At 46.9% G+C, this 10,883-nt stretch overlaps 1 protein-coding gene across 1 annotated transcript; it reads left to right on the top strand.

Moving 5' to 3' along the window:
- The first annotated feature begins 527 nt into the window (after nt 1–527).
- Nucleotides 528–8,301, top strand: LOC120506651 (arachidonate 5-lipoxygenase activating protein). Its single transcript, XM_039718464.1, has 5 exons — nt 528–668; nt 4,185–4,284; nt 5,250–5,320; nt 6,654–6,735; nt 7,430–8,301. The coding sequence occupies exons 1-5, from the start codon at nt 599–601 to the stop codon at nt 7,590–7,592; spliced, it is 486 nt and encodes a 161-aa protein (XP_039574398.1). The 5' UTR covers nt 528–598; the 3' UTR covers nt 7,593–8,301.
- Nucleotides 8,302–10,883: the final 2,582 nt, after the last annotated feature.

Below are 10,883 nucleotides of genomic sequence, written 5' to 3'. Positions count from 1 at the left end.
TGCTCAGCAGCAATGCTCACAGCACTGCTGTACCGCCCATTCCAATACACCAGGGGGTTCAGGAGCTCTGGCTTGTGACATGCAGCCCTGAGGTCTCCTCAGTGGTGAGACCGATGGAGATGTGACTAGGGAGAGCATCTGCATGAGAGCAACTCCATTGCTGAGACTTGTCCACATTATTTCTCCTCCCAGCTGCTTGTGGAGAGGCTGGGCATTTGCTGACAATGCTGTGGTAGCCTGACTGGTTTCTTCCAGCCTTCTGCTGTTCCACACAGCCGGCCAAATGCTCGGACATGCTTTAGACATCCAGGTTTTGCTTCTGTGTAGGAAGGGCAATAGGTATATTTCCACATTACATATCCTCTTAGATCACAGATGTGTAATCTCTTTTTTCCTGGGCTTCATCTGTACACAACGAGTGAGTGAGCCTGCGGTTGTTGGTCTGACAGGCACCAGAGCAGAGGGTGCTGCCACTCTCCTGTGAAACCATAGGAAGTGTTTCATGATTCAAGATAAGACCTTCACTTCCTTGTTCTGTGCTCCTAACACTGAGCTGCCACCGAGGCTGCACCATTCACCCTGAGAGCCCTCTCACAAAATGGACCATGAGACCCTGGGAAGCATTGTCCTGCTTGTCATTGTCACCCTGATCAGTGTCGTCCAGAACGGTAAGACAAAAATAAACGTTTATTTAAGGGATAGAAGGGAGCTGGGGAAAGTTCAGGGTGATATATGCTGAGCTGATCTTTGGATAGATAATCTTTAGTTATAAGTCCATGCATGCTTAGGCATGGCTTTGGCTTTAGAAACAGCCTTCTAAGCATGGAATTTTGGGTGACGTTGTGGCAGTATCCTGACAGCCACATGTCTTACTCTCTGACATTCTGGACTGAGTTTGTTACGCTTCTCAGCTAAAGTAAGGACTAATATGCTGGGATACCCTGTGGCAATATGAATTTTGATTTGATGACTGAGACCTCCTTTTCTGACCTAGGTCCCTGCTATGGTCAGCCAGAGCTGCTCTCAAGCTGCAGCTCTGCTGGGGGCAGGGATGGAGTCCCGGGGGGGCTGCAATGGGTCAGACCTTTGCATGGAGCTGGGTGAAGGGAACAGAATTGGAGGAGTCTGTGTGGGCTATTTGTGGGCAGGCAGCTCTCCTGCATCTCCAAGTCCTGCAGTATAACTAATCTCAATTAACTGTGGTCCCAAGAACACTGTACATTTCCTGAGATGGTGAAGTTTCCTTCTCTAGCTCTTACTCAGACCCTGTATAGTCTTCAAGATTTTTTAAATTAAATAAGTATCTCTCCTGTGCAAATTTGATTTTAACTTCTTCATCCTCTCTTGCAAATACTTTTTTTAGCAGGAAATTCTGCCCCAAATTCAAAGAAAGGATTGAGTTTTCCCTCAGCTGTACTGAGTTTTCCCAGGTTCAAAGAAATTCAGCAGTGGGCTGGGCGGCTGGTGAAAATTCCTGAAATCTGTAATGAAGCCTTCTTATTACAAATGGGAGATTCCCATTGAACACAAAGTCCTAGGAAATGGGCTATTCTTGGGCTGCTGCAGAGAGGGGGAAGTGCTGGAAGCCTAGCTTTGGAGGAGAAAAAAAAAAAAAAAAAAAAAAAAAAGAGGAGATGCAGACTGGTTTAGTTTCAACATAGGCAGTAAGTGCCACATCATTTAACCAATGGTGTTCTCTGGAAAATGCATGCTGTGTGTCATTACCAGAATATGGCACATTAAGACCAGAGCACATACCGTAATTAAGAAAATGTGCCAAATATATATCAAATATATATTTCTTGCTATGTAATCATATGACTTTATATATAGGGGTTTTTTTCCCTCTCACTCAGACATGTCAGACTTCCATCTATGTCCTTTTATCTGTCTGTGAGTTTATGGACCCAACTGCTACAAAGGGGAAGTAGGATGCTTGGCAGAGTCTGCCAAGCACGTGAGGCAGACAGCCCTAAACCATGATTTCAGGCTTTGCATCATCCGATTTCCTCTTCCCAAGCTTGCTTTCAAGAAAGACCAGACCTGATACGCAGTCTTGCAGTGAAAGCAGTTATGAAAGCAGTAGAAATGTTTGTCAAGGGGTATCAGGAGTGCTGAACTCCTGCTGTGGCTCTCATTCAGCAAAGCACTTGGGCCTCTGCTTGACTGTCCCTGAGTGCATGAAGTCAATACCACATAAAATTGTGATTAAATTCTTCTCTGCATAGGGTGCAGGACTAGAAAACAGCTTGAATGCTGTTATTCCCGAGGATGGAGGTGGGCTATGGTGTGCCCCAGTCTGGTGTCCATTTACTGTCACCGTGTTCATGACGGAATCTCCGCATCCTGCGGAATGACTCACGTGGCCGCACACCACTGAGTGACGCATGCAGCCTAAAGTTTTGGTCTTTCACTGGAGATATGTTGCAATCCAGCAGCTTTCAGGGCAAATCAGTGGTCTTTGCTGAGCAGATCAGGAAGAGGAAGTAAAGTGGAGAGAAATAAGGGCCACGTTTGCAAGCACTGGCTATGTGGGATCATCAGCTCCCAGTTACTGTTGGTACGGACTTGTGAAACAACCAGGCTTACACTGAACTCTTGCACATTACCTTGATCAGAGTGGGACTGTCACTGTTCAGCCTCTGGGCAGTCTGTGGAACCTTGGAGCCTCAGGGCATTGTCTCCTGGAACAACTGAGGTGAATTAAACCTCTCCACTCCAGCCTTGCTCTGCTCACTCCTCTCATGATGGCTTGTGAAAGCACCCTCTTGCCTCCTAGCACAGTGGAACTTCTCTGCAGCAGCAAGCTGATATTTGGGAAGTGGCAGCACCTGCAGCAGTGGAGAGGGAGATAAATAACTTGCTTGGCTTTCTTAGAAAAGAGAAAGCCAAATATGTGGTATTTTCTAGAGATTTTCAAGCATGATAAAAGAAAGGGAGGAGGTGTGCTACTAGCGAGTCCGTGTGGTCCCAGACCTGCAGAAAGTCCATTGCTGCAGCTCAACACTGGACAAAAAAGTGCTGATCAACTCTGTCCTCTTCAATTAGGTCCTCTTAGTGGCTGTAGGCAGGGTAACTCTTGCCAAAGTCTGTGCTGGTGTGCCGATGGAGATGCTGAGAGCTCTGCCACCAGATGGTGTCTGCTCCCCCAGGAGCCGGCCAGCACACTGTGGGAGGCTCTGCAGCCTGGCTCAGAGTAGGGGTGCTGGTTTAAAGCACTGTGGGTTTTTCTGAAGAAGGGCTCTATGTACCCAGAGGATCCCACAATGCTGGGAACCGAAATACTCTGTAGTTTTTGTTAAAGACAGTGGAAGTACAAAAGACCTCTTTACAGCATTGATGAAGGGGAAAAAAAGAGGCAACTCTTCAGATTGCAGGGATGAAATCCTGCAGCTTATCTAGCTAAATTTTTATTGCTATAATAATGTATTTCCTGATGGGCTATCTTTCATGTGTATATATTAGGTTAATATTCCAAGCCATAGAGTGATTTGGACACACTTGAGATGGGGTGCATGACAACAGAAAGCTTGCAGCTTGTAGCCTGCCAGAGCTCTCTCTGGTGTACTTAGGCATATGATTGATGGTCTCTGGTTTAGTGTCATCAGATAAAACGTGTTTGTCAAGACCATGATACATTATCTTGAGGTTCTGCCTTTTTGCAGCAGCTAACACTCAGAAACAACTCTGTTGCTTAAAAGGAGGATCAGCCATTAAGACCAGGCTTTCTTTGGGCCTTTCTCGGAAAAGAACCAGCCCTGCAGGATGTCCTTGGTTTGGAAAATGGGTTTCACTAAAAGAGAAGAGACTCCCTTGTCTCCCTACTCTGTTGGAGAGCAAGATTTGGGGTTGGCAGCTCTGGCTGGAAAGCTCTTTTCCCACTGGGAGCTCACAGGACCGGGTCAGGGCAGTGCTTCTGCAGCAGAGATGCAGTGCAAAGTTGGGATTAAGCAGGGATTGGAGGTGAGAGCCTGCTACCAGTTTCACGCTGGCATGTGGGGATGCATGGAGGGTTTGTTTAAACCTGGGTGACAGAGTGAGCACACTGGCCACATCCTGACCCTCACTTACCTGTGTCTTCTCCTGCCATCTGTCCATGGGAACAGTGCTGACCCCGCAATGCCCAGCTTCTGCAATATCTTCAGGTGACATCTCAGACTGAATACTCTGTGGTTTTTTAACAGCTTTTTTTGCTAACAAAGTGGAGCATGAAAGCAGACACTGCAATGGGAAGGTGTTGCAGCGGCAGGGATCCTCCTCCTTCGACCGTGTCTACACTGCCAAGTGAGTAGACAAGAACTGAGGGGTCCATGAGGGCAGAGTGGGGTTCAACATGCTCTGCATTACAATTAAATCCAAACCCTTTTGGGGGCCAGGGGTGGATTCCAAATTGCCTCAGGTAAAGGCTTTGTACTTAATCCTTAGCTGTGCTCAATGTTCAGACATGAGGTTTTTGGATATATCTGCTGGCTGAATCCAGCACCCTTCTTGCCACCCTTGTGCGGCATCTACATAGGTCTTACAACCATCACAAGTAGTGTGTGCCTTCATTTGGGAACCAGTTCACTCTGCCCTGCTGGAAGTGGCATAGGCACAGGCACAGTGTCAAGGGCTCAGAAGGCAAGAGCCAGCAGAGACGTCAGCCTGCTGAGGAGCAGGTAGGTGGCAGAGCTCACACAAATCCCTTGGTCTCTGGCACCTCCCTTGGCACACAGCTCTCCACTTCTCCACTCCTTTGCCACGTGGAATCACTCTCAACTCCTTCACTTCTCCCCCTCAGAAAGCATTCACAGCTGAAGGAGGCAGCTGGACACCATTTCTGCTCCCCTGCAAAGACACATGTTAACTCTGTGAGACACTCTTACTTGTGATGCAATTCCACATTTGTTGGTTTCATCCAATAGCTTTATTAATATGACTCAATTAAAAGGACTTTAAGCCAATAAAGCTCCCAGCATCTATCATGATCAAACAGGTTAGGGAGAAAGTGGATTTCATAGCTGCCAGGCAGGCACAGGGTGGTTTGTTTTCCTCATCAGGCAGCACAAAGGCATCCATTATCTGAGTGAGAAAACAGGGAAGCAGACCTGGGTGAGGAGCCCAGCCCTTGGCAGGTCAGGGGCCTCCCACTGCTCTGGGGTAAAAGTCTGCTTTCAACGGCACTAGTGCAGCCCAAATCCACCTGCCACCAGTCTGATATTTTTCTATTTGCCTGTGCTCTGATTTCTCTCCTAAAAATTCCATTCCAGCCAGAACTGTGGACATGCATACCCTACATTCCTCGCTGTGCTTTGGTGTGCTGGCCTTCTCTGCAGTCAAGGTAACACTCTTTTGTTTGCTTGTTTTCTTTTCCCCCTTCAACCTGGCACCACATTCAGCAAAGGAGGGTGAGTGGTTTAGAAGATGCACTTTCAGGGACCAAGCCTCCTGCATCAGGGGAGCCTCTCTTACCCTCCTGCCCTGGAGCTAAGCATGCTGCTTGAGTAGCAGCACTCATGGTGTGGCTTGACTTTATGCCAATAGATGTGTTCCCAGACTTAATTCAAGGTAGTCCAGGCCAGGGACATTTCCTATACTGGCATTATGGATGATTTCCCTTTGTTTTGGGTGAAGGGTTTAGTACTTGGTTGCTGGATTATTGCCACATTATTCAGTCTTGGGACAGGAAATGGGCTCAATTTATTAAATTGCCAGAACTGCCAGCTCTCCCCTGTGCTGAGGGCCACCTGGGACTATTGACCTGCATTTCTAATTGTGATTCCCTTCAATGCAATGTGAATTTATCTAACATGAAGATGAGTGCTTACCTGGGGTACATGCCTATTCTTTCTGGAAAAAAAGGCAGTTCCTGATCTGGAGAAAAAGGGGTTTTATCTGCAGTTGTAGAAAAGGCTAGAATTATGAGGAAAGCCCCTTTTTTATGCCCAGAATTTAGTATTGGACCATGGTGTATCCTCCACCTGCTCCTAGTGAAGTACATCTACCAACAGCCTTCTGTTTCTGGTGAGGACAGTGCCTGAGTTGGGACTCTCTTTTCTGAGCCTGGTATGGCCCACACTGGGTTTCACAAAATCATAGAATGGTTTGGGCTGGTAAAGATCTCAAAGATCATCTTGTTACAGCTCCCTTGCCAGGGTGCAGGGTTACCTTCCACTAGACCAGGTAGTTCAAAGCTCCCTCCAGCCTGGTCTTGAACACTTCCAGGGATGGGGCATCCACAACTTCTGTGTGAAACCTGTGCCAGTGCCTCATCACTCTCACAGTGAAGTTCTTCCTTATATGTAATCTAAAACTGCTTTCTTTCAGGTTAAAGCCATTTCCCCTTTTCCTATGAGTTCATGTCCTTGTGAAAAGTCCCTCTCTAGCTTTCTTGTAGGCTCCCTTTAAGTACTGGAAGGATGGTGGTGAGAGTGTGCTCCGCAATGGGCACAGCTTGTGCAGGATTACACCCACAAAGTCTTCAGAAAAGCTGGAGTGAGGGCAAGGCAATGATTGTTTCCCATGCAGAGGTCTCCATCCCAGTTCCAGTGCTTGTCCCATGACCCAAGACTGCAGATTCCTGTTTCCATTCCAGACCAGGCAGCAGATGGGGACAGTGCGTAGAGCGAGACCTGGGCTGGTGTTTTTAATGCCTTGTTTTGTCCTTTACCCAGCTCCTGCTGCCTTTGCTGGCCTGATGTACCTGTTTGTGAGGCAGAAGTACTTTGTGGGCTACCTTGGGGAGAGGACTCAGAGGTAAGGACTGGCAGAGCCTTTTTAAAAAATCCAGAACGTGGTAGCAACACAGCTGGATGCTGCACTTCCACAGGCAGAGCCACTGGCTTTTGGAGCTGCCTGCAAGAGCTGCTGGCATTGGGTAGTGCAGGAAAGCCCCTCTCTTTTGGATGAATGGGGGTAGCTGTGGGAGATGTGAGACTTGCAGCAGCACTGGGGTCAGGGGGCCTGCAGCTCCTGCTCACAGGACTCTCTGCAAACACAGGTTTGCATGTTTGTGCCAACGTTTGCACAAGATTGTCCATTTATATTTATATATTTATATTTATATTTATATTTATATTTATATTTATATTTATATTTATATTTATATTTATATTATTTATATTGATAAAGCAAATTACAGCATATGAAACAGAGTTGTCCCACAGCCCATAATGGATAAGAACACATTCAAGTGCCTCTGAACAGACACTTTTGTAAGCAGCTGCTTATGCTGAGAACAGAAGGCCTAATCCAGATCCAAATGGATCCTGAAAATTACATTTAACTCCTCTCAACTGCCAGCAATGCAAGAGAGAAAAGAAATTTTCCCCCTCTTTCTCAGCCCCTGAGGTGTTTCATTTGGTCTCAGCAGCACAGTCCAAAGTCTGAGGGTTCTCCCAAGAGATGATGCACATTAACAAATTGCTTTCCACCATTTCTGTCTCCTCAGCACTCCTGGTTACTTGTTTGGAAAGCGCATCATTTTGTTCCTGTTCCTCATGTCTGTGGCTGGAATACTCAACTACTATCTCGTCTTCTTTTTCGGAAGTGACTTTGAAATACACATTAAGACGATAACCAGCGCGATCTCTCCACTGCTGCTCATACCCTAACTCCCCACAGCACTGTGGGGGTCAGCACGCTTCATATATTGATGCCCAGAAGCTGCTATAATTCAACTGTTTAAGAAATGAACCCATAACCCAGTGAGATTTCTGTAAATCTCATGCTTGACAAGCTCTGTAGTTTGATTTAGCCTTGCTTTTTTTTCTTCACGAAAAAGATTTATCATGAGCACTTGGCACGGCCAAGGAATGGTAACAACTTTTCAGTTAATCCTTTAGAATTTTTTCCCTAAAGGGCATCTTGCAAGCTGACTGCATGACTGGAAGGGACATTGTATGCTTGCTTTATAACTATGTCGTACTTAGCTTTTGTCCCAAAACCCAGGATCCTCCCAGTGTCATTCCTGACTGGTGGCTCCCCCAGTCATGCTCAGATGCAAGAACAGCCTTTCACCAGCATTCCACACACTCCTGCCCACACCAAGGCATGGACCAGCCTCTTCACCTACCCTTTCCCTCCAACTTGTTGATGACCAAGCTCTTGCTGTTGCAGGAGGATGGCAAATTGGCCCCTTTCTGGTCTTCCTTGATAAATATTCATGTGCATAACACTCACCACACTGATCTCATTTATATTTCAGCCTCTTTGTTCTCCCAGAACTGGGAAAAGGAGTGGTGTGTAAATGAGGAGCTGATGTATCATGGGTGGGGTTGGGTTGGGTTTGTTTTGATTGGCTTTGTTTAATAAAACAGTGTAAAGCAATGAAATGTGTCTGCTGCTTCTTCGCCCGGTGTGTGATCCCAGTGCTCCCTGGCTCAGCAGCTGGCCGGAGAGCAGAGCAAGGGCAGGAGCAGCGGGCTCTGTGTGAGCTGCCCCCCTATGAGCACGTTCAGTGCTCTGCTTCCAGCTCTGACCATGTGTTCCACAAGTCCACGCTGAGGAGAGCTTTGATTAGTGGTGCAAACCGAGGCAGGCAAACCTGTGCAATCTTTTTAAACATTTCTACCCTCCAAGCGCTTAAGCTCTTAAGCCTGTCTGATTGCTGCATGCAGGGTGGATAAAGCTGTATTTTATGACTCCTTCGGGAGGGAATGAGACTGCTTGCTATGTGAGAAGAGGGTTTGCAGAGCTGCTCACCAAAGCAGGTGTGGAGCTGCTCACCAAAGCAGGTGCATCTGCCTTTCTACTACACCAAAGGTTTGCAGAGCTGCTCACCAAAGCAGGTGCAGAAAGCCACCTGCCTTTCTACTACACCAAGGCTGGAGGGTTGCGGTGCTGTCACATGGGGCAAAGGTGCTGGTGCATGGTTGCTCTCCTCTGCAGCTGGCAATTCACATGCATCTTTTTTTTTTTTTTCTTTGTGTTTTACAGGAATCTTAGATGTAAAAGTTTAGTAACAGACACATTTATTGCATGATGATTACAAATGTTAGAATAGGTAATTAAAAATATTTAATCTAGCCTTCCAACTTATAGCTGCTGAGACACCTTATTTGCAGGCAGGGCACTCATGTTCCTTCCCTCCCATCCTTCTCATAACACACTCCAAATACTCCTCACACCATGCTTTTCTCCCATAGCTCTCTTCACAGCTGATGCCAGCTGCCTGTCCTTGGTGGAGACCCACTACCCTTCTGCCCCATGGTGTCAACCCAGCAAGGGATGGCAGCACCCCAGGAGGAGAGGGGTAACCCCAGTGGAGCTACAGAGCTCTTCTGCATTGCTGGGATTAGCAAAGGTTCATGCTGCCACCACCTTTAGCCAGTTCAGAGCAGGAAAATCTTCACCAGCACCAGTCCCTGTTCTCCAGCCTCTTTGGCCGGGATCACTTTTGGGAGGTGACTCTCCCAACTCTGTGTGTCCACCTTGCAGGTCTCCTCAGATGGCTGAGTCTTCCCTGGGGATTTTTTGTCTTCTATATCAAGAAACAGCTCACTTGAACTCCTGCTTTCCCCTGTTAGCATGAGAAGTGACTCTCCACCAGCCAGCTATAAAGGGAAGAATATTCAAGTGTCTATTTCGGGTCAGATAACATTTCAGCACTCTATGGCCTCTCCATCAGACTTGATGGTCCTTGTGGGTCCCTTCCAACTCAAGATATTCTATGATTCTCTCTCAACTGCATGGTTGGCTTTTACATAGTTGTACTTAGGTATGATCAGGTCATCTTTCAGAGGAACTAAAACCCATCTTTTGCTGCAATGTTTTATTTTGCAAGAATATCTCCTACTTGCTTCCTCAAAGCCTTTCTGATAACAAAAGAGATTAAAATGTAAGCAACACCCATTTTCCATCTATCTGTAAATGGAAATAGTGGCAGTATCAGACAAACAGGTGCAACATAAATTGATCACTATGTAAATTCTTGGTGAATGTCACAACGTGTTTTTTATATTACAGGCAGGTCTTGTGGTTGCATTTGCTTTCCCACTCTTTCTGTGAAAGGAAGGCAATATCAGTGGTATTTGGGCTTTTCCCACAATCTTACACAGCTCTAGTTTTTGTTTTCAGCAGCAAAACTGATCTTGTAGGTACAGTTGTCAGCACTTAGCACACCATCAGAAAGCTGCACACACAGGCTCTTTGCAGCGGGGTTGGACGAGATGACTTTTAAAGGTTCTTTCAATGCCAAACCAGTCTATGATTTCATGATTCTACATATAAACATCCAAAAATGCAAACACCACTGCAAACATGCATGCTGGGGTCACATACACAAGTGCCTATGAGGAGCTACTGAGCTGCACTGAACTTGGGGACGTGGTTGGTGGCAGAAGTGGCAGTCCCCTCTGATGGTTCCTGCTTAAAGCTGGCTTGAAAGCTCCAGGGGCCAGGGCACACATTTGGTGCAACACGCAGCATGGCAGCTCCTGACCTGGAGCCACAGCTGTATATGAAGAGTTAATGCTTCCCAGTTCTGCTGATCAGCAGCACTGTGGCCAGCGGGACCAGGGAAGGGATCATCCCCCTGTACTCAGCACTGATGTGGCACTGGAGATCTTATTGCTCTCTACAACTACCTTAAAGGTCTCTTGTCCCAAACAGCCAAGCAGTAGGACAAGAGGGAATAGCCCCAAGTTGCAGCAGAGGAGGTTTAGATTGGATATTAGGTGAAATTTCTTTGCGGAGTGGGTTGGTCAGGCATTGGAACAGGCTGCCCAGGGAAGTGGTGAAGTCATCATCCTTGGAGGTATTTAAAAGCTGTGTCGATGTGGCACTGAGGGACATGGTTTAGTGTTGGACTTGACAGCCCTGGGACAACAGCTGAACTCAATGACCTTCTAAGACTTCTCCAACCTGAATGACACCATGATTCTACCATTGTGCTGATGCTGCTA

The sequence above is a fragment of the Passer montanus genome, unplaced genomic scaffold (genome assembly GCF_014805655.1).
Source record: "Passer montanus isolate IOZ18808 unplaced genomic scaffold, ASM1480565v1 scaffold4, whole genome shotgun sequence".
Taxonomy (NCBI): domain Eukaryota; kingdom Metazoa; phylum Chordata; class Aves; order Passeriformes; family Passeridae; genus Passer; species Passer montanus.
The sequence above is the reverse complement of the archived record's forward strand: the minus strand, read 5'-3'. Positions and strand labels throughout refer to the sequence as shown.

Bases quoted from the DNA above. Each gene is read 5' to 3' on its own strand.
- LOC120506651 (XM_039718464.1), top strand. From the start codon at position 599: ATGGACCATGAGACCCTGGGAAGCATTGTCCTGCTTGTCATTGTCACC. The intron at 669-4,184 runs GTAAGACAAAAA...GTTTTTTAACAG, and splicing joins GATCAGTGTCGTCCAGAACG to CTTTTTTTGCTAACAAAGTG. The intron at 6,736-7,429 runs GTAAGGACTGGC...CTGTCTCCTCAG, and splicing joins CTTGGGGAGAGGACTCAGAG to CACTCCTGGTTACTTGTTTG.